This window comes from Daucus carota, chromosome 3 (assembly GCF_001625215.2).
Source record: "Daucus carota subsp. sativus chromosome 3, DH1 v3.0, whole genome shotgun sequence".
In the NCBI taxonomy this organism is placed as follows: Eukaryota; Viridiplantae; Streptophyta; class Magnoliopsida; order Apiales; family Apiaceae; genus Daucus; species Daucus carota.
In genome coordinates, this window is record NC_030383.2 from 14,432,830 (window position 1) to 14,457,597 (window position 24,768).

The following is a 24,768-nucleotide window of genomic DNA, read 5'->3' on the forward strand; positions in this document are numbered from 1 at the left end:
TTATCACGGACTAAAAAAGCCAAAGAGGAGGTTGTCTCTGTAGATTACATGCTTCATATTCTTGCATAGGAATCATTAAATTAATTATTTTGGCAGGGAAGATGAGACGGACAATAAGTGCAGTATTAGTCATTAGGTGAACAACTCATAAAGCAATAACCGTTGTACATTCCTATCCTCGTCAGTCATATTATACAACATGAGAGAGAACACGATTCTACATTAAGACCAAGTGCTCAATTAGAAACCCACATACCCACACAAACCCAATGCCAAGTCATATTTCATACCCAGGAAACCTGGAGTTTTCTGGCCTCTGCAAATCAAACCATAGGCATACTGTACCAGCAAACCCGAGGAAAAGAGAATGTTTGTGGTTGGGTTCCTCAGGCCGTCCGACCATCTGAAGTTCTTTGGATTTATGGTATAAAAAGCTTGCAAACGCCTTTGCTCTCTCTTTGTATATGCTCTCTCCTGTCAAACGATAGAGAGACAAGAATGCATAAGCATTCCCAGAGGCTCCATCTGAAAGCCCTGGCTTCTCAACCAAACCTCTCTTCCAGACCACCTCTCCAGCTTCAATAGCTGCATTCTGGAATTCTCTATCACATGCAAATACCTGCAAAAGCATTAGGTAAACTGATATACCACCGGATTAATGAGTAATAGATTTTACTTCTGCAGTTGCACTACTCAATTTATTTCATCAGATGATCAACACACACATAAATTAGAGTTTTTAAGTTTTTATTGAAGAAGCATTTTTCCTTCTTAACATGCATGTTCAGGTGTTTGCATTAGGGTACTCTCAATAACTCACTATGCAGGGCCTACACACCTCGGCTGCCTTGGACAGTGTGATGGCCATGCCACCTGCACCATGAGACCATTGCACCAGCTTATCCCTTGGGTTCCCTTCACATGAAGGATAATTGCCGCTATGTGGGAATCTCTTGCGTATCATGTACCTTAAAGTGCCTTTAACATCTTCAGCATCCTCTTCTGACAGTGGGAAATGAAGCAACACATGCAGAATACCTGCAAGACCATTAGCCGCTCCCCAGTACCTAGTCCCATGCCATCTATACATCAGCGGACAGGCAGTTTTGTCAGACGCCCCTGCTCTGCCCCCTGCTAACACAGCTTTCACAATTGGCATAAGAAGATCAAAAGGCACTGCCGTCTCCCCCAAGTACTTGTTTATAAAAAGAGCTGCCCATAAGAACCCAGTACGTCCATAAAGAAGATCATATGACATTCCAAGACCGCCTTCTTGGGGACCAACAGGAAGTGCACCGTCTTCTGCTAACTGAAGATTAAAAATTAATACAAGAAGAAAGACCTCATAATACTAGAACGATACACTGATACGCAGATTATGAATTCCTGTACATAATTTTTTAATAGAGGTAGGACAATATGTATACTCCAATTGCCCGAATTATAGGCACTAGTGCAGTCATAGGACACTAAAGTATCATCCTCTAAAAATTTAACTATGCAAAGCCTCAAATCATAATTTTTTTTATATTTCTTTTTTGACAAGACAAATCATAATACTTTAATCCAATTTTAAGACGATAAAATATCTAGACAATTTATTTATACTGCATAAAATATGTAGTGACCATGTTAGATGTAATATTTCATTATCTGATTAACCTTGCTCCACACTGTGCAGGTGCTGCTTGTTCCACTTTCATTCGTTTTATCTAACCGGATCAAACTTCTTGTCATAGCACTTTCTAACTCCTAAGAAACTCCAGGCAGTAGCCTTTTAACGTTGTAAATTTCACAACGGTTATTTCTATTAAAGTTGCACCACTGTACTTTTCCATTTCGGGTCAATTCATGTGCTTATTAATTAGCCAGACCATGACTATCAATACAGACAGACTTTGAACAATTCTTCTTTTATTAAAGTTTGTTAAGCTATATCTGTTTTAATATCCACATATTTTTATACACACTGTAATTAGAATATGTCAAGTCCCATCAACAAACATCTTAACATCATAATTACTTAAAGTTCATACCTCGACCTAATGCAAGTCCATGTGACTTCCTAATATCTATCTGTGGATTTATTTGTGGGTTAAAAAGAGGGGATATATATATATCTATCTCCGCAGAAAAGAGGCAAGAAACACAGTATATAACAACTAAAAACTGGGACTTGTAAGCTGTAAAAAACACTTCTTGGTCCTACAGATGAAATTTTAACAGTAACTAAATCAAATGGAACATACTTATCTTATCCCCCAAAACTAAGTAGCAAGGACAGTAATATCTACACAGGCCTTTTCTCTAATTCTAGGAGTAGAACGGGTTCTTCAGTACAGACCTCAGATATGACAGAGAGAAAGACAGTGATAAGACATCGGCATAAGAAAATATAAGGGAAATTCTTAGTCTGATAAAACTACAGTTTATCCAAAAAAGAATGGTTGAAGAATAATTCAGTTGCTGTGGAATATTGAAGCTTCAAAAAATCATAAAGAAATGAAAATGGGGCCAATGAATAACCTGAAGGAAGAGTTTCAGATACATGTCACGCCTTTGATTGTCACCTTTGTAATATGAGACCACAGCACCCAATGAGAATATTCCTCCCTGTCCATATAAAAAAGTGACATGCCTGCACCAAATCCAATTACTATAAGCATATATATATATATATATATATATATATATATATATATATATATATGATTGTGATAACATAAAAGCAATTGTTCCACAAAAAAAGGTTGAGTAGGCAAAAAGCAATATCAATACTAGGCAAATAGTCAATAACAGACTAAATGCAAGCTTAGAATGCCACAAACCACAAATTTCTCACATATAAAAACACTTGCTTTTACTTCAATACCCATATTTTCTTTTCATTAAAAAAAACTAGGGGCCACATAATAATCACGAATATTATTAGGCTCCTTAGAGCATATCCTAATGAGGTTCCCTAAATATAAAAAACAATACAATTTCTAGAAAATGAGGGCTATATATTGAATGACAACTCCAACAATAATCTCTATATGTGTTTGCTATTATTATTATAGTATTAAATTCAAAATCTATCAGCAAAAAGATACTGTAAAAAATGTTGGAAAGAGTGTGCAAAAGGTGGAAATTGAATATTTGATTTTTAAAAATCAAATGAAGAATGAGTTGGCCATTACCTATGTATGAGGAATGAAATGTGGACCCTAAATGTTTATGGAATTAACAGGACTTTGGATTTTTGTAGCATATTTCTCAAAATTATAGTTCAGCATCATATAGCTTATTTATTGGAAATATGATGGCGTTGGAACCTAGTAATTACATCTTGGATAACAGGAGTTTCTAAGGCATGATTGTATTTATGCAGTTATTTTTCTTTATTGTTTTAAGAATTGTAAACAATGTGTCCACACAATATGACAGAACCTATACATATATTACATGTGTTATACATTGACAAATACATAACGGAAAAGAAAACAAAGAAAAAGCAAAGAGGATGGTCATGAATTATTATAGGATTTTTTTCATCAGTAATGATTGAGAAATGTAGCCTGCACAATATTGGGCAGTTCCCACGCCAAAAGCACATAATTTTAACATAGGAATAAATAAGATCAGATTAATGGGTCCTGGTCCCCAGCATAGCATATGTATGTTGGGCAACATATCATTTTCTAGCGGTAGGATATTGTTGAATATCCAGCAACAACAACGAGGATTATAACATTTTTTTTTAACTCGCTCCGCTGGATGAGGAAAGTGATTGTTTGAAATTCAGCAGTTTTTTATAACTGGACAACCGAAATGAACATTTTGCTCGTCCAGCGGGAAAAAACTGCTAAATATAAAAATATTATAATTTAATCCTGACCGCTGAATATTCATCAACCAATCAGAAATTAATATAGTACTCCCTCCGTCCCTTATTACTTTTCCTGTTTGCCTTGGACACGTTTGCCAACACACGTTTTTTATCGTTTATATCTTTAATTTCATATTAGTATTAAATAAAAAAACTTTATTGTATTAAAATACTCGTAAATACGAATCCAACAAAATCACTTATGACTATATTTGGTCTTATAGATTTGACGTAAATTAAGCATTTGTCTCATGTCATGAACAGTCCCGACATTTCAAATAGGAAAAGCTTAAAGAAACAGAGGGAGTGTACAATATGTCCCAAGCATACACATGCGGGACCAGGACCCCAAAGTAATTAGTAAGTAATTTCCAATTATGAATAAATGAGGAGGTACCTAGAGGGAAGAGGTGGGAGCATAGCACAGGCATCAACAATTTGAGCACACAATAACAAATCCTGTTCATCACCGGTAGCTTCATACGAGCGCAAGCAGGTGAAAGCTGTCCCCAAAACACCCGAATATACTGTGGGGTCACTTATGCCGCTCCCTTCTTCCCACGTCTTCTTCACCACCTAGCTCCGTACCAAACATAAAGCATAACTAATTAACTCAATCTTCTTGGCTTTAATAAACTCAAAACAGAGTGGTTACCTGGTTCTTGAGCGCCATGGCAGCTTGTAAAATCATGTCGGCTGGGAGTGAGAGATTAGTATTCTCCACCAAATCTGACCCTGGGATCATTTCTTCTTCTTCTTTATTATTATTATTAATTGGGGCTGAACCAAAGTTTTGTACTACAGATGACATGGTTTCTTTATATGGGAGAGATTGAGTTGAGAGCTTTTACTCAATACAGAAGATAGATGGATAAAGCCAAGAGGCACGCTCTATTTATTTTCATCAAACAACACTCCCCTTACTACGTGTAAGGCGTGTGTGTATGTATAAATAACATGATATACATGTGACTCATGTCACCTTGTCTGCTGCATGGCCCACTTTCCTTTTTCTTTCTTCTTTTTCGTTTCTACTCCCTCCGTCCCATTTTAATTGACACTTATTCCTTTTTGGGACGTCCCAAAAAGAATGAACCTATTAAACTTACTATTTTTGAACACTACTTTTCACTATTACACCCACTACTTTCTTCCACTATCTCTATTCTATAATAATATAAACACTATTACACCCACTACTTTCCTCCACTATCTCAAATCTATTATTAAAATTTTGATGGGTCCCACCACTTTACCAACTTTTCAACCTTTTTACTACCTTTTTCTTAATCTCCGTGAAAGTCAAAGCGGTTCAATCTTTTCGGGACGGAGGGAGTATTTACTAGACCAATGTATTGTCCGGCCATAGTATACTTACTCCCTCGGTCCCTTCCAATTCTTTACACTTTCCTTTTTGAGGTGTCCCATCTAATTCTTTACATTTCAAAACTTACCAAAAATAGTTAATGGGTCCACTACTTCTCCACTTTTCTTTCCTTTTCACACTACTTTTACTCCACTATCTTCTTTTTATACATTAAAAAATCAATGGGTTCCACCACTTCATCCACTTTTCTTCCTTTTTTCCACTATTTTATACATATTTCTTAACCTCCGTGCCCAACCCATTTGATAAGAAATGGGAGGGACGGAGGGAGTATTTTGTTTAGTTTTAATAGAAATAATTTAAATATTGTATATAAGATTTTATTTATATTAACCAGGACCACTATGAAATTACTTTAATGATGAAATGTTATCCTATCTTCCAATTTTGAAATTCAAAATCTGTGCTATATGAGTTTAGATTATTCCCTGGATTTGTTGCGAGGCCGATATGATATTAGTTTGATTTTTAATTTTCATTGGAAAGAGAAAAGAGATTTGCAAAAATTCCTAATAATATATTTAAATTTAATTTATATATTTATATTTTTTTAGTTAATTGCTCAGATAAGAATCAACATTTTACTCATCCTCTACAATGTCTTCACGCACCTTTTTTATGAACATCCCCTTAGAACTCATCTCGCTCTCACTCAATTCATTTAAGAAAATACTAAAATTTCGTCAAAGTTCAACATGACCTTATCACAGCCCCACAAAATCTCACCACAATCCTACTAGTTCCTATCTAGACCCACCTCCTCGACCCCGAAATCTTACCATTCTAATTAGTTGCGTTTTAATGATTTAGACTAAAAATATATATTGATCGACATTTAAACTAAATTAGAGTACAAATTACAAACTTAATCTAATTCTTGGACTCTACCGAGGAAGGGTCTCATGTGTCACACAACACATAGATAATATCCAAAATAACAAAATTGAGGAAAATGACATCAAATACTAGTTATTAACGCTAAATAATTTAGCGTTACAATTTTCGAACAAAACGTTAAATCATGTAGCGTTTTATTGTTTTAGTCCCGACAAAATGTTACACGAAGTAACGCTCTGTTTTTTAATGCTACCAGAACACTATATCATGCAAGTAGCGTTCTGTTCTTTTGATCTTAATAAACGCTACGTGCTGTAGCGTTTCGATACGATGTAGCGTTAATAAATAATATTCAAGGTTATTTTCCCAAATCATGATATTCTTGGCATTAATGATGTATATTGTGACGATGAGGACCAACCCCTCTAATGACCTCATAAAATTACACACAATATGTTGTGCGATATATTTTTTTATTTGTATTTTAATGAGGTTTATATTATCCTCTGTATATATTAAAACACCTTTAAAGATTAAGTGTGACCTTCATTATCAAGATTAAGGGCCTGTTTGAAAAGGAGAAGCAGATGACTTCTGCTTTTCTTGATCCATTTGTATAAAGAAACAGAAGCACTTTAAGAAGCTGGGAATCCTACCTTCTCTCTCACAGCTTCTGCTTCTTTTCCAAACACTTTATTAACTTATTTATTTCTCACTTCTACTTCACTTCTCTAGTTTAAACAAGAAATCACTTTTTTTAAGCTTGCCCAAACTGCTCCTAAATATAACTTTTAAGTATCCATCAAAACAGCTCCATTACTAAAAGTCGATATGTAAAGTTTCAACCCATAATTTGACTTGCAAGAAATTGAGTACGATTATGTAAAAGATGTCATTCCTTTAATTTTTGAATATCAACCTCTATAAACTAGAGACCCCATCCTACAGTCTCAGTAAAAAAAACAAGAAAAAAAAAATGCTCGGATATCCAAGTGCCAGACTGAAGCATCACTACCCTCAAAGAACCAAACCAATGTATGTAATGATAGCAAGACTAGATTAGAAGTTCAAATCATCTACACGTTTTCTCCACTCATTCTCCAACTTGTGCAGATCATCCATTGACCTTTGAAGAGTGGACTCGTCTACTGCACCTACACCATCTAAGTTGGCTATCTTGTGGCTATGAGCAGCAGAAGCTATTCTCAAGGCATCCGCTTCAGCAGTGAATTTTGTGATCTCAGAGTCTATGACTTCATTCCTCGACTGAAGCCTACCTATCTGTGACAAAAGCCTATCTATCTCGGACGAATTCAATTCTTTTTCTTGCTCCAACTTTAGCAGGTTGTCCTCACAGTTACGATATCTGTCCATGCAACTTTCGAGTTCCTTCATTGTGGACCTATTAACTCTCTGCAACATGCCATGGGTCACTTCCTTGTTAAGCTCGAAGGCTCTACTAGCTAAACTTGGCAAGTCGCGGCGTAGAGATAAGAACCCCTGGTGTAAGTTTGAAGGAATCCTCCGACAGGACAGCAAAGAAGTTAAGACTTCGTTGAACTCTTGATATCTGGAATCTTTGCCAAGCTCTCTAAGGTTTCCGGACATACACTTCTTGAGCACCTGCTCATAGTCACAGATGGTCTGTTCATCTAGCCGAATTTGAGGAGGGAGAGTCTGATCAAACTTGTCGCTTTGAAGCATGTCTGCTAACTGCTTAAAGAAACCAACTGTCTCGGTAGCGAGCGACCTAGGAGTTTGATGAGAGATATTTGGAGAAGCACTCGAAGTGGAAGGTGTATGCAGGGACTGAGCACTGCTTCTAGTATGAGGAACAACCTGGTTCTCATGAAAACACAAGGGACATAAGCAGAACTTAAATCACAAACAGAAACATGAAATATTTGTCCTACTATACCTCAAGCTGATTGTCGGCGGCAATTTTGGACGTAATAGTATTATCACTAGGGTGATCCTCTTTCCCACCCATCTCATTTGGTGCCTCTTCTTCCATTGCCGAGGGTCCCTGACCACAATCCTCAAGTGCCTCATCACTTGTATAACGCATGGAGTTTGCATCTGATCCTAATGATTGACGGCCATGACTAACCTCCTCCGATGAAGAATTTGATAATTTGGATGAGGGCAAGCTGTCTTCCACATAAAGAGTAGGTTCTCTGGAAGTGAATGGACAAAAATATCTCAGTATCAAAACTACATTAGTCAAACAAAAATATTTTTACCATTTCCAGAAATATTTGAGATGCCAAAAAATCCTAAAACCTCTATGTTAGAATTTGACTCCAAATGTTAGTCTTTGTTAAGATTATAACGTAATGACCACTATCATGGAACTAATATGTACCATTACAAATACATTAGGACTAGAAGGAAATGTTGCAGATAATTGAGCACAGAGCAAAGCATTCTTACTAGACCCAGTAAAACATCAATATTTCTACCTAATTGGAGCAATGTTTACTCATCTTATAAAACTACATATATATATATGCAAGCATGAAATGCTTACTATCAAGAAACCATGACTCCAACAGAAGAAGTCATCCTTATTATCGCAACCATATATATACATTACACAAGAAAATGACATTACCCAGCACAGATGTTAAACATCTAGCAGTAAAAAACCCAGAAGGCATCAAGTTATCTTACGTATTTAACTTCTCCAAATCATTCACAGCTCGTTCAATTGCATGAATAATCAATTTTTTAACCTGTTGCAATATGAATTATAAGGAAATGGCAACTGAAGTAAGAAATTCAAAAGAGAGAAACAATACACCAAAAAACATATATATTAAGGCAGTATGTATACCTGTAACATGTCTTCTTTAGCCCTGTGATTTTGAGGAAGGAAACGGATTTCATCAACTAAACGAATGCACTCGCTAATACTTTCAGGCGAGACAAATCCCACTGAGACCTTAATACATGACTGAAAGTATACAATATCACTTGCAAGGTATTAGTAGATGGAACACCAAGCATATCATGTGACTATATAAAATGCTCACACCAGTGCAACTCAATGAGCTGTCAATTTGATCACCCCCTCCCCCCCCTCCCCCCACCAAGAAACACATCAGATTTATAAGCCACTCGAACTTGCATATTTAAATTCCAGCAAATAGTTTGAGATAAAATCATCAAGTTAAAAACCGCGGTCCTTGCATTATATGCAAAAGCAATGCCTTGTCAATGTGAAACTTTACTTCCTTGTAACTTGTTATTGCAAGCATTATCAGTGTCTAAGATTACTTAAGTGTGACTATTGGATTTGACCATATTAGATCTGATTCTTTTTAGTCTCATTCATGGTCTACACATTTGTTCATCACTTCCACAAGCAACTAGCCACGTGTTTTTAATTTGCATGGTGTCTGTACACATTACAGTGATGAAGAACCCATATAATTTAATGGCGTCTTTGCTGGTATATGTTAGTCCTTGCATATTTTCTCAGTGAGATAATCTTGTCGTACGAATAAACCTTAATATAATTTGAAAGCCCTTTCTATCCTCTTCATTATTTTTCATTCTCTTGATTTGTAAGCTTTCAAGATTTTGGTTCTCCTCTAACGTCAACTTTTTTTTCCTTTAAACTTATTTAAGTTCATCTGACATTCAAGAAATGACAAGTTAAACTTGAATATACTAATATTTGTCAAAGTATGTATATATACACAGAATTTTTCATATATTAATGTCTTAATACATAATTAATATAAACAATAATACAGCAAAGACAATTATGTTTAATCTTGACTAGTAGGGAACCGAAAACATATTCAAGGAACTAGTTAATAGTGTTATAGCAAAATAAATTTAATAACTCGACTTCATATAGTTTCAGAGCTCCAAGTATTACTCTTTAAGATAATACCAAACAGGACAATAAAACACATGTAGTAATCTAATCGATAGAGCCCATCTTTGGGGCAATAATTAAACTTGGTGGCAAAATATATACATTAGGGGTGGGAGGGTTCCACCTCTCCCTTCCAGAGGGATGGTAGTAACTTTTTGAAAATCTTGAGGTGTTAGGTAGAAGATTTAACTGGAGCATACATTATTTTAGCTAAATAAATGCAATACATATTCCAAAAAGCCTAATAATGTAACTCAGTATTAAGGTGGTGTGCACGAAACAGATGCAACTTGGATTATTTGGCAATGCTTCAAAAATCAAATATATAGGATTATTTGTTTATCATTACAACAGATATGCTAACAATATGCTAACAAAGAATAGAGAAAGGCCTAAGAAGATCCAAGAATGCAAAAAGGATAAAGACAAAAAAATGGTTACTGAGAGATTAGTGCAAAATTCATTAAAAAGGGTAAATTTTATGGGATCATTATAAATTATAAAACGATGACAAATATATCTTAATAACATACACCATTAGATCATTTGTGGTTGACTATATTAAATTTAAGGTATATGCAGAATCGGAGTTCCCTTGTGACTTTAAAATCACACTTTTAAGTCAAAATCTCTATATTTAACAGTCTTGAGAAATAAGTAGCTTTATAAACAAGTCTAATGTAAGAGCTTTCTATGTAAAGGCTTTCACATCTCTATAACATTACCAAACAACATGTAGTGGCTCGATTCAAGATTATTGAATGTCCCCGAACAGCCATAAACCATCACACAATCTCTACTAAACTTTATATTTCAAATTAAATATCAAAGGTAGAAAAAGCAAATTGGATGCTTATCGAAGTAGCCAACTATAATTTGTTTACCTTAACATCCCTAACTTGATATGGACAGCCAGCAGGTATCAAAACAGCATCTCCTAGCTTTTGTACAAAATTCCATGGCTCAATTCCTGTAGAATATGAAAGTGTAAAACTGTGATAATGTCGATATAGGACACATTGTCCATGTGGAATTAGTAGACTTACCATATTCATGTTTGAGCCTACTTTTGTGCTCCAGGTTCAAGTAAAAATTTTCATCATGAATAGGGTGAATGACCTGTAAAGTCGAAAGATTTACAAGGCAGTAAATGTGAATATGAGAGGAAATATTTAGCTGTTCATTTACTACAAATTTTATTGCACACAATCCAACATAATATTATGCAATCCAATTGTCAATTCATTACAAAATTAAACCTTTTAGCTGCTACCATGCCTACTTCGATAAATGTTCATTTATTTAGGTAACAAACTCAAACTTATCTTGGAGAAGAATATTAGAAACATGGAGGGAAAAAAATATATATGTGCTTCTACATATTACGTACTTACATAAAATAGAAACTCGTTAACCAAATTTAACCCTCCATTTCGAAAGTTTAGAAAATAGTTTAATCCCCTTAGTACACAGGTTTAAACTCATGAGCAATAAAACCCTTTAGACTGTAAATATATTTGGATCATTGTCATTTTTTTACAGAAGTTCTATGAATATTGGCATTCACAAATCTGCCCACAATAGAACCTATATATAAGCATTTAGCTTTTATGGCCTTGTACAGCCTAGGCCACTGAGGAAATTTTAACTAAAAGGCACAGCCACTTTAATTGGTTGTCATATCCTCAATCTACTACTCCCTCCGTCCCGCCATATCGTATACATTGGGGGACGTGGATGCGGCACGCACTTTAATGCTTGTGCAAAGTATAGTTCTATAACTTGTTTTTAAGATTTTCTTTTTCAGAATAAAAAATTGATATTTAAATTTTTATTCAGAACAAAAAGTAAGTTATATAACTATACTTAATGAGAGTATTAAAGTGCGTGTCGAGCAGTGCAAAAAAAATGTATAGAAATGAATGGGACGGAGGGAGTACCTAGCTAAAGAACCAAGACCCTTTATTTAAAATGGATTTGGATATATGAACTACTAGTATGATAATATAGAGTTCCACCAACAGTCAGCACAGAAGAAGTAAAAAGACGGTAGCCTTTATTTAAATTTACAGTTATTTAAATTACATATAAAAAAAAATCCAAACATGTGAACCCATATGACAAGTCATACTTTTAAAAGGCATGTCGCCGTAAGCTCTTAATACCTTATCCACTGGAGAGCAACCAATGTACCCAAGTTCTTTACAATGTTCTCTTAAATATGCTTCCAACTTAGGTATATCTTCTCTGCGGAAAATGTCCCAAACAGCACCTCCATCTGTATTTTCGGATCCTTTTGCATGTTCCCCTTCATGCTGGTTCTCAGGTACACTTGCAATTTTGTCATTTCTGCATATTTCATGTTGATCCTGATGATAGTGCATTTTCTTCAAACTTTCTATTGTGTCGAGCTCCAATTCTGTCAAGGAATTTGGTTGGGCGTGCATCAACACATTCACCTATAAAAACCAACACAGTTTTTGGGTTATAAAAGGACTGTAGAGATATATATTTCACCACCCTAACAGCAAAGTTTTTATTTTGACATCAAATAGTCCACATGAGGAAATGATAAGTTGTGGGATGATATATTTATGTTCAATGTTAATACAATATTATGAACTCCATCCCTCAAAGGATGTCATAAGCAAACTGCGCCATGTGAATTAATATAAAGAAAACAGTTATTCTTCTGGCACTCAACAAATTTTAAACGCTAGATAGGTACCGTTTGGGGTTGCTGTTGCAAACAGCAACAGCAGCTTTTTGCTGAAAAGCAGGTGAAAAACTGTTTGGTAAATCTAAAATCAGCTTTTCCGAACAGCAGCTTTTAGCTGAAAAGCTGCTGTTGGAGAAAGCGTGTCCTCCCATGCTTTTGGAAAAAGCTGCTTTTCAGCTTTTGCAGAATGCTTTTACAGATTTCATTATCAAATCTCATCAAACACATTATTATTTTTTATATTATAACTCAAAATAAGCAAATATCAAAAAAATTACCAAACAGTTATTTGATTTCTACAACAACACTTTTTTTACCAGCACTTTTTCTGACAACACAGCAATTTTTAACAGAACTCCCAAACAGACATAGTCTTGATAATATGATTGTAAAATGAGCTCAACAAAGTTTATTAGCTGTAAACATTTACTAACTATTTGTTTTTCAGCTTATAAGTTCAGAAAATTTTAATTATGTGGAGACGTGGAGGGGTAGAGAGAGGGGAAAATGCTTATATAGTTAACTTATACTACTTTCTTGAGGGTACCTCAGTTTTGAAGTATTTGAACTATAAACGGGCACCTCATGTTAACTCATCAATTTATTTTAACCCGACATGTAAAGTCCTTACAAGCAAATTTGTCGAAACAGATGACGATGTATTATTACAGGTAAAGTCTTTCCTTGCACCATAAAAGCACCTAAAAACTTAGTATATATATATTTAAGGGAAGCTGGCCCTTAACCAGTTGAACATATCTATACTGCTGTATATAAGTTCGACTGAGTTTTTTAGTGCACATGACAGTAAACCTAGGTTCTTCGGATCTATAGCGATTAAAGTGCCTTGTTCAGAACGAATGACGTCTAGCTTCTAAGCAACAGAAATCAATATATACACAAGTAACACAATGCACTTTTTTGTCTTGAGTCACTCATTAGTCATTATATTAGTTCACTAATTTCACAAACTTAAGTGTGTTTGCAGAGTTGATGATTCAAAATCCAAAAGATGCACATTACATGCTTCACAAGTAATAAGTTCTGGAGTGTACTCCTATTAGTTTAGATGCCACAATTGTCTCCATTTACTCGTTAATTTGATATGTAATGGAACTATGTAAGAAACCATAAGTTCTTAAAGACTGACATATGTGAGATCATTTTCTACGGAACATTGTGAAAAAGGGAGGGGGAAAAAACTACATGCAGGATTCAAAAACTTACAGCACACAATTCCAGGATAGAAGTCAATCTTGGCACTGTTTGAAAGTTGGAAGTTTAAGAAAAAATTAAAAGTTTAGGCCAGATTAGAGGTTTGACCATGTGAATCATCTATAATATTGGTGTTCGGACTTTGGTAGTTAGCGGATCGAAGTAGCAGTTTGGACCCAAAAAGTTAATTTTGTAAAATCTACTTGGAGGAACTTTTTCAATTAGAGATTGTCATGTGTCTACTTAATATACAAAAAGCTAATTCAATAGCTAGTTATCAAACAATACAAAAAAGCTAATTCAATCCGCTAGTCAAAACAACTACTTCAATTAAATCCGCTAACAGCTAACCTCTAAACATTAATTGTCATACAGGACCCTTATCTTTTTTAACATAGTGGCACTATTAAGGATCTTGTTGAAAAACCAGCAAGGCCGTCTATCTAAGACTCCTATAGTAGCATCAAATTTAAGTTGTCATGCCACAAAGAATTCTTTTATCACCTCCATGCAAAACGGAAAAAGGAATTGCTTACCATGTCACATTTATTGTAGTGGAGCTTTGTTACTGAGTCTCCGCGCCCCAGCTCAGAAGCAAATCCATAAGAAATATACATCTTTGGCCCCAAATCTGGCTTGAGACCTCCGTCAGGTGGCATGACAGCGAGATTGAGGCGGCCACTATATGGATGTGTATGCTCCTTGAAGGGCAAACAACTAATAAACTCTGTGCTGTGTCGCGGTACATGCTCATTGAATAAAGTAGATGGAGGCCAATCTATCAACTTTAGAATTTGGGGCCACCCATGTTTGTCAAACCGCCCCTCCTGATACCCTTTGAAAAACTGGTGGAGGTTGGTATCCACCTGGATAGCATCCAGTGACAATATTAGTTCATTAGCAAGGAATTCTTAAACAATTTATGACATGAAAGGTCAAATTTGTTGCTAATAATATAAGAAAAAAGTAGTTGCTGCCAAACCAAATGTATGGACATTCGGACCTTAGTCATGCTTAAATATTTCAATCTATATTTTCACAGCACATTGTTTTTTTCATTCCAAACTTCTGCTTTACTTTAACTTCATCCATCTCATATAAACTTGGCCTTATTATTTTTTTATTAATTAATTTGGTTTACACATTCACAGGTGGCATAATTCAGTAGACTTTACTTCTATTTAGTTAAATTTAAGGGAATGTAATCCCTTTTTCTTTTCAAGGTGGAGAAACAGTGAAACACAAATGAGGCCATACAGAAAGAATAACTTAGGGCCTTGCGCATGGAGATTTGAAATTCAGATATTTCTGTTAAAATATATTTTATGCATCAAATAAACAGGTAACATTCTTCTATTTACACCTATTTAAAGTAAAAAATAACATAAGAAAAATCTTATTAAAATATGCTTTTAAAAGAAGTACTATAGATATAGTCTCTATGCCCCCATTTATATTGTCCAATCAAACTCCCCAAAAGTTATTCGATACCATATCATCACATTCATTTTATTCTCGAACAAAACATCTTAACAAGATTTGATAGAACTAAACAGTAAACCTGTCTAACTTTAAAACTTGATATGCTTCCATCATCATCCCTAGATAATAAGATACGTTACAGTATTATCATTTTATCATGAAGTAACTGTTAAAGGCAGGGACATTGAAATCAGTATGCACGTAACATTTAGAACAAAGCAACTGCCTGGCAGTCGATTCGTATTGTACAAACACAACTGGTAAGAACATCTGTGTATTTAAAGCATCCACAAAGCATACTACCAGGGTAGAAGGTGGACTCACCTCACGCCAATCCAAACAATTGAGGGCAGATACATTTAGAAGCCGGGCATGTTTTTCATTTTTAATCTGCCGAAATGCTCGCCAGATAACCATAGGTTCCCAGCTCAGACCACATGTAGTTTCAAGTACATTATTAACAATTACTGGCTCACCTTTAAATAAATGAGACTGAAAATGCTTTAACTCTGCATCTTTGATGTCCACGGCCATACAGGTATACAAGTAATTGTCATCAGAATTTTCACGAGACGCAGCTTTTCTTATATTCCCTCCGCAGGCAGCCATATCACACAAATTGGTACAGGTGCACCACTGCGTAGGAGTTTCAGACGTGTCTAACTTGTGTTCTTCAAAAAGTGCATTAGCTCTCCACAACAAGGAACTGATGTGATCTTCGCGTAAAATATGCTTCAGTTTTAGTAGTCCTTTACCACAACCACCCTTACCCTTTGGGGGGCAACGAATTTTACCATCTTCGTTAACCCTCAATTTAGATAATGACTTCACATGATCCTCACTCACATCTTCATCAGGCGTCCAGCCTTTTCTTGATGGCACAATTTCTTCCTCCTCAACTCCCTGTAGGAAGCCATCACACACCTCCCGGCAACAAGTGAGGCAAAGATTATAAGAACAGTGTGTACAGTTTCTGTGAAGGTCCGGAATATATGTTTTGCAGTTGTTGCTGCATAGAACAAAAATGATTATATCAATGTAGACACTAACTGTTATCCAAGATTATATATATATATATATATATATATTGCAAACCTACCAATACACAAGTTCATCCAACTGATATTTTGCTGCCTCCACTTTTAGCTGTAACAAAGATATGCCTGAACAAACAATAAAAATAAAATATGAATCACTGACAAGACTGAGTTCTGCCATATATGCAATTCACTAATATTTCATAAAGGTAAAGTGTCCCTAGTATGGATGGTTGATTGAAACAGAGGCCAAAGGCTCAGTTTATAAATAACCAGGAACATTAAAGAATTTAATCATGCCAAAAGGTAAATTGGCAATTCCTTAACAGAAAAGAAAGTAGTCACTACAAAATAAACAAGATTTCTTAATAGAAATAACGTAACATATAGGTAATAACTAAGAGCTATAAACAAAATATTACCTATCAAGTAATGAAACAAACTAATTTAATAACATCAGAGCACAAGTAGTTTTACTTTTTTCCCTTATTATTAAGTATTAACACACTGCTGTTGATGAGAAATCACAACACTGAAGTGTGTCAAAACCCGTCTTGAGTTGCATGTGTGAATCATTTGTGCTACCATCATATGCAGTAAATCAATCCAAGATTTGGAGACTTTTACGGGAAAAGAGAGGCATTACCTTGTATTTTAGCTTCCCTCGTCTTCTCCTTATTTTGCTCCTCATGAATTTGTCTCATGAATGGTAGAATCATTTTTAATATATATGTGGCATTATGGAACATGTCATCTGTACTAGGCATGACATCGGATCTTAATCTCGCTAAAGCCTACAAAATCATCAAAAATGGCATAAGATGACTATCGCGGGCAAATGCATACTCCCTCCGTCCCACTTCTTTTGTCTTGTTTGACTTTTTGTGGTCAAATTGACCAAACTTTGACCGGTAATAACTAATTATTCTTACATGATTTTTAAAATCCGAAACATACATCATGAAGTAGAGCAAATGTAGATTTTAGTAATATATTTTTTAAAATCTTTTCCAATTATTTAATACATGTAAATTTCAGTCAAAGTTTGGTCAATTTGACCATTAAAAGTCAAACAAGCCAAAAGAATTGGGACGGAGGGAGTATAATAATAACATTACACAAGGTCCTAAAAGAAATTGGATTGATTTGAAGAAACCAACCCTAGAAGGGCCTTTTTTACGCAAGCAATTGATGCAATTGCAGTTGCCTCTACAAACGGGACAAGCCTGCTCAAAATCCTCCTCACTCATCAACGGATACCTACACATCATTTCAAGCATCCTATCAACGACTAAAAATAAAAACATGACATCGAATTCCACTCATCCAATTATGCTTAAAAACAGCAATGCTAGACAAAATACAAAGAAATTCTTGTCAAAAAAGAAACGGCATTGCAAAAAAGCACGATACCAAGCGGAGATGCAGGGAAAACAATATCTGCGACGATTGCATTTCAAACAGCGAACCACATAGCCTCTGTCATTCCTCTTACACTGATGACACGCATTGCAAATCACCTCAGTGCCATTCTCCTGTTAACATCAACCAACCACAAAGGCCTTCAAAATCAAATAAATTTACACAGAATTATCAATAATTCAATAACAAACAATTACAAAATTGATGAACTTACGTTATTATTTGTACTAGTGTTATTGTAACAATCAGAAACCTTTTTCTTCTTGTTGTTCGTTTCAATAACCCCGGGGCCCATCTTTCTTTTGGAAGCGCAGAGTTGAGGAAGATTCGAAACAGCTTCATTCTTTTTCTTGATGATTTTGGCTTTGGCCTCGTTGAACATATCAATAAGCTTGATGTTGGTGCTTTTGTGTTTCATTGTTAAACATGAAAAACCCAAATTGTGTGATTGTGTGTGTGTGTATAAGAAAGGAAGAATTGTAGATGGGGTCGGACAGTAGTTGTTTGTGTTTGAGTGGAGAACTAAAGCTCTGTTCCGGTTATCAACATTCAGGATACAAACTAACTTCCCAAGTACTCTGCTGCGTGGGGCCGTATGACAACACTAGGGTTTTATATTAAAAAATTGAGGTAAAGTTGAGGATGAACTTTTTTTTTGTTTTTAAAATAAAGAAGTTGGTTTTTTCTTCTTTTGATGAAGAAGATAAATCATTTTATTTATGGTTACTTTGGGTGTGATCAAGTTATTTTAATGATATTTCTAAAAAAAGGGTATTGAGATATATTTAGATTTATAAAAAAAGAAAGTAAGGACATTTTGGATAATAATTGGGAATTTTGTGAATTTTAATTTTTACAGTTATATGAATAATAATAGAGCGTCAAAAAATTTATTAATCTTTTCACTATTTTACTAATTAACCAATAACATTTTTTACTAACAAGTTTAACTAACAATCTTTTCAAAATTAAGTAAATTTTAATCATGATTAATATAAAATCTCACATGACAGATGCCACATTACTACTCCACATGTTTGCCACGTGTAAATTATAAAAAATAATTATAAAATCAATAATTTAGTAAAATCAAAATATCAAAAGAACATCAAAACCTCTACCCTCTCATTCCCCCGCTATTCTCTATTCTAGTGTTGAAACCCTACCCAACGACCAGCACTCATTTTATTCATTGCTCTTCGATTGATACGGTAAGTTCATTTTTGATTCTTCCTTTCGATTTATATACTCATCTTGTAATAATATGATATGTTGTTATATTGCGTGATTACGAGAATTTGATTAAATTTGATATTACATAAATTTCATGATCGTGTGAATTTAATATATAACCGATTCAGAATATGTGAATTATATATATTTTAGAATTTGATTTATCGTATAATTTATTGAATAATGTTGTCCTTAATATTATGAGAATTGATGCAAATCATGTAATTAATCATTTAACGTGAAGTTTTTTTTTTGCAATGACTTATAGTCTTATAAATAAATATCTGTTTTAAGAAATTCTCGTGATGAGTTGGGATCGAACCCAGGACTTGGGACGATAGAGCATAAACTCTTAACTAATGATAATTTAGATTTGGATTACTTTATTGCTTTTATTAAATTAATTTGTTTTAATGTTTTAAAATTAAAAAAATCATATTTAATTTTTCAAAAAATTTATCAGATTGAAAATTATCAAAATATTTCAAGTTTTATCTGTTGCAACAAATTAAAGCACAACATTAATTATATATGAATTAGAGTGTGTTTGTTTTAACTTAAGACTGGGTTTAAAACTGTTTCTAATTTTAAACTGAAGAACGTCTGTTTATGTAATAAATAAAGTCGGTTTAAAATCAGAAATAAGTCAGAAAATAATTTAAAGTCAGAAGTTAATTAGTTTCGAAGAACTTAATTTTCCTTAAATTATTAACACAGCAAGTAAATTATTTACTGTGCCTAACTTATTCGTCTACTACATAAAACCTTCTTGATTTTCCAGATCTACATGATCTCCCCCCGCAAGAATTAGACGATCCCATCCTCGTCAGCTCCATGCCTTCACCAAACGGAAAACTCACCACAGATTCAACTGATCCTCTCTTCCCCTTAACAACTTCTCCAAATGATTTTCTACAAACTTTACTATTAACTACCACAACTGACCCTTTCTGCTTCATGTCTATAATCTCAAACAATCTCAGATGATCTTCATATTTACCATCTATAACAGCAAAGTCGATGTTCTTGTACTGCTTAATCACTTCGCATGGATCTCCGATCACGATCCTCGCCACCTTTTCCAGATCCATATGTTGTTTAAGGTGATTAGAGATTGTGTTTTTGGTCTTGTCATGAGGGACTATGCAGATGAGATGGCCTCGTGTTTGTGTTGCGGCCACCGCGAGTGCGAGTGTAAGTGGTGTGACGCCTTGTGTAGTGATTTCTACTATTAGTTTTGCTTGCCTTCCTGCTGCTAATGCTGATACGAATTCCATGCACTCCGGTTCCAACGGTGGTCTTGTGCTCCCTTGCCTGTGGATTTTACACTGCACGTGCGAACAACACTGGTTAATTAAAACAGCTAATTCGATTAGAGTAGTGCACATTAGTGTGTACAAAAAGTTGTACATAAAGACATGTCTATTGACGTGGGATGAATACATGAGACCTATTCCAATTAAAACTTTTCAAATATCAGTACAAAATTCTGTGCATATCTAAACTATTGTAGGGACAGAGGGAGAATATTTTAGTTTGAATCCTAACTTCTCTGAGAAAATCATTACAAGATTATAAATACTTAAAAGGATTCAAATCATATGAAAAATATATTGAGTTAAAAGAGAAAATACTCGCCAAGTCTGATGTTTTCAAGAAAGCTTTCATAGCATCCGGAGGAGACCACTCCATAGAGAAGGACTGATTGCAGAAGCAACTTGGTCAAGAAAAAAAACCAAATTAAGATAACAGAAGAGGTAGTTAATATGTAGAGGGAATGTGTAGATTGGTAAGGGATGGTAGTAAAATATATTGAGCTTGGACTTGCGGGAAGAATTAATATATAGGCATTGTTAGTAGCCGAGGTTTACATTTGTGGATAAACAAAGAGATATGGGTGACAGATATATGACGCATGCCATGATATGTGCACTGCCAAGAAAACAGAGGTTTGACACATGGCGGTGTTACAAAAGAAGTTTATGCATGGAGGGGGGAGTCGTGGCATTGTATGAGCATATACACGTTAGAGAAAATTGATAAATGAAGGTAAAATTTGTGTATGAATAACAAGTTGTTTGTTTTTAGGTAAGAGGAGCTAAGAATGAATAAGGAGACAGCTGCTGCTGCTGCTGCTGCTGCTGCTAAAGTCTAAACAGTGCCGTATGGGGACATTTGCACAATTGCAGTTACTTATCGTGACTGCATGTATTCGATTTTGTCAACTATGTGCATTTAATTGCTTGAAGATTTACTAAAATCCACCTAAGTTAAATTAAATTTTGATAACTTAACCTCTTTAAATTAAATTAGATTTATTAATAAGATATAAGTCTGTTATCTCTTTCTCTCACAAAAACTAGAGTTTGAAAAGTCGTCTCTCATTCTTTGTCTTTGTCCTTTTTTAAACCATTCCAGGGGCTTCCGTGAAAAGTCTGTTTTCTTTCATATTGCCACCCTCTTTCTTTTATCAAGAGGCTGTTCTTTTGCATTTTTTTAGATGTTTCTCATTCTATAAGCTTTCTGATGGATCATATGATTGGCAGAGTTTGGCTGTCAACAACATCTTCGTTGGAATGGGTCCAGACTTTACCGGGGTTCCAACAAATATGCTCACAGTGAACGGTACATTGAGGCTGAGCGTATACAATCCTGCTACATTCTTTGGTATTCGTGTTAGCTCCACTCCTGTCAACCTGATCTACTCGGATGTCGTTGCTGCTACTGGTCAGGTGAGATATCTTCTTTAGCAAAGCATCATATCTGTAAATTAAATGGTTATGACAGGGGATAGATTTTTGATAATAGTTGTTTCACGAATTATAGTTTAGGTTTAGGCCTTTGTTTAATGGCTGAGTTGTTAACGATACGTTAATCTTACACGACTGCAGCTAAAGAAATATTTTCAATCAAGAAAGAGCCACCGGACAGTACTAGTGAACGTGGAAGGGCTCAGAGTTCCTTTATATGGAGCTGGATCAGCCATAAACGAGACTAAAACCGGTTACCAAGTTCCACCGGAACTGAAGTTTGACCTATAAAATTTAAGAAGAATTCATGCGAGTATCTCTGATGTCCACGTCCACACACTGCTGCTGGACATCGTCCTTCATGGCTTGTGAGTGTGCAAGGTCTGTTGTGCCTTGTGTAGATATAATGGTCTGCTTGTTTCAGTAATGAAAACTGATTTTTGTTGTAATGGTCCAGATTGTTAAGTGTATGAGATAGACCTTTGCGGTAGTTCTTTGTATTGGGTTCAGATTTGTCAAGAACTTGTGAATTTTTGTGATCTTTCAAAATGTGTAACTTGTACGTAATATATGTTGAAATAAATCATAAATGTAATTAATGATTAATATATATTTTCACCTATATTAGTTATTATTCGTCATTTCTTACTAGGTCCGCCTCACTGATTGAGTTTGTTCCGTTAGTGGATTGTTCCATTAACAATCTAGATCCGTCTCCGTGATTGGTTTGTTCTAGATCCGTCTCCGTGATTGGTTTGTTCGGTTAACGATCGTACTTCTTTGAAGAAATGCAAGAGCTCTTAGTTATTCAAATATTTCTTTCCAAAAACGTGTAAAGCATTTCTTAATTAGGATGCATGCCCAGGTGCCCTGGTTAAGAGAAGTCCAATAGGTTACCTATATGATGTCCTAAACTAATATTTAGGTAATGTGTCAAAAAAATGCACTCCAAACTAATATTTAGGTAATGTGTCAAAAAAATGCACTCCAACACTATCCTAGTGTTATCCTAAATCACTAGCACAACTTTAATTCTCCTAGCCATTACCTATTTATAATTAGTAACCCCTAGCCATTAATCATCTCTCTCCTTCTTTCTTTGTCTATTCTCTCCTTTTCTCCTTCTCTCTCTCAAATTTATTATTAAAAATAATCTTAGGAGAACAAATATAGGGATTACTATTGGAGTTGACACTAAAAATATATTACCTAAATCACTAAAACACACTAGCAATAATTATTTTATATTATTTATAAGTAATGAGATAGGTAACATATTGGACTTGCTCAACACATCTCATAGCAAAAACTATAAAATTCTGCATATTTTTCTTTCTTGCACCATATCGGTTTCATTTTCTCTGCTGAGGTACCTTAGGGCTCAGGCCTCGGCCATAATATGCATTGTACATCGTTTATTTAGTTTCGAACCTGAAGAACTATGTTTTTAGAAGCCTCATGGATTATAAACAAACGCAAAAGAGGATATATAAAAATTAATCCAACTAAAAATATCCATAAACTGAGAGAAAAAATAGTTACTAATTTTGCATTCAGCATTCAATTATATTATATCTATCCAATATTATTAAATTAATCCAATTAAAAATATATATCCATAACCTGAAGAGAAAATATAGTTACGAATTTTGCATTCAGCATTTAATTATACTAGCCCTTTTTGGCCCGTGCTACGCACATGGCTGTTAATTCTTTGATTTTTTTTATCAACTTAACCTATACTTTCTGTCGTGAATAATCCCAAATTTGACGGGTAATAGGCGCAGTCAAACTACTTATTTATGAGTTTTAAGTTATAAAATTTAACGTGTTTATTAGCATTTTGGCCCGTGCTACGCACACGGGTATGATTTTTTGTTTTTTTTTATCTAATTAACCTATACATATTTTATTAACAAACAGTATGATATGAGATATAAGTTATGAAAGGCAACGTATGTAATAGTCAAAATGCTCGAGTTATGTTATTGACGATCAGTACGATGTAGATGTTAAAGATAAAATATATGAATTTCGATTGAAAAAAGATAAAATCACGCAACAGAAATTATAACGATGCGGACTATATAAATCTTTGTGTTTAGAAACATAAATAATTCTTAATTTAACCTGATTATACAGATTATAAAGCTTCCATTCATTCCTTAATTATAAAATTAAGATGAATATGCTGACGCTAGAGTCTCCTCCTTCCATAATTAATATTAATAAATTGATTAAGAAATAATTAAACTTAAACGAATACATCAATAAAGAACTACATATGTAGTCATAATTTAGTTACATTACTAAAATTATATGCTTCAATTATTGACTATATTTAAAATTGATAATAAGCAGATATACATGATAAATATTTTTAATAAAACAGTTTCAGTATTGTTTTTATAACGGAATAGATTTTCATTAGTATCATTAATATAACCAAATATTTAATATAATGTTTTGAATAAAAGTTTATAAGTTTATAAGTTTACAGAAACCAGCATCACTCCTCAAGATCGAGCATAACACAGCAAGGGGATTATAAACCTAGTCTAGAGGAAGACAATTATGAAACGCTTTCTTAGCAATCCAGTGAGTTGCACGATTACCAGAACGAGGCACAAAATAGAAGGAAATACTTGAAACAGATGCCATAAATCTGATATCCTCTATAACAACAGCAGAGTCCCAAGGAGGTGCATTATCAGATTGTAAAAGATGAACAACATCCTTGTAATCAGATTCAACAATACTAAAGCAATACATTGTTGAGTAATTATCTTTGTAATTTTAGGGTTTGCAACTCGATTCTTCCTATATTTGTCTTGGATAAGGGAGATGAGCATTCCCACGGAAGATGATTCAGAAATTCACGTCCCATGAAAGATTTCTTTTAATTTTTCATAGAATCGCAGGGAGT

At 34.5% G+C, this 24,768-nt stretch overlaps 3 protein-coding genes across 3 annotated transcripts; all 3 read right to left on the reverse strand.

Annotated features, from left to right (window-relative positions):
- Positions 1-109: 109 nt before the first annotated feature.
- Positions 110-4,802, reverse strand: LOC108214694 (lanC-like protein GCL1). The gene is made up of 5 exons (XM_017386840.2): positions 4,527-4,802; positions 4,269-4,447; positions 2,527-2,638; positions 839-1,309; positions 110-619 (listed from the first exon to the last, which is right to left on the reverse strand). Exons 1-5 carry the CDS (start codon positions 4,680-4,682, stop codon positions 278-280), a joined length of 1,260 nt encoding a protein of 419 aa, XP_017242329.1. The 5' UTR covers positions 4,683-4,802; the 3' UTR covers positions 110-277.
- Positions 4,803-6,893: 2,091 nt separating this feature from the next.
- On the reverse strand, positions 6,894-18,445 carry LOC108210880 (lysine-specific demethylase JMJ26). The gene is made up of 14 exons (XM_017382333.2): positions 18,074-18,445; positions 17,851-17,972; positions 17,598-17,697; positions 17,084-17,231; positions 16,500-16,563; positions 15,725-16,409; positions 14,455-14,784; positions 12,150-12,443; positions 11,031-11,103; positions 10,869-10,954; positions 8,932-9,051; positions 8,769-8,830; positions 8,014-8,272; positions 6,894-7,934 (listed from the first exon to the last, which is right to left on the reverse strand). Exons 1-14 carry the CDS (start codon positions 18,275-18,277, stop codon positions 7,155-7,157), a joined length of 3,327 nt encoding a protein of 1,108 aa, XP_017237822.1. The 5' UTR covers positions 18,278-18,445; the 3' UTR covers positions 6,894-7,154.
- A 1,390-nt stretch (positions 18,446-19,835) lies between these two features.
- On the reverse strand, positions 19,836-20,369 carry LOC108212294 (uncharacterized). The gene has a single exon (XM_017384020.1). It carries the CDS (start codon positions 20,367-20,369, stop codon positions 19,836-19,838), a length of 534 nt encoding a protein of 177 aa, XP_017239509.1.
- Positions 20,370-24,768: the final 4,399 nt, after the last annotated feature.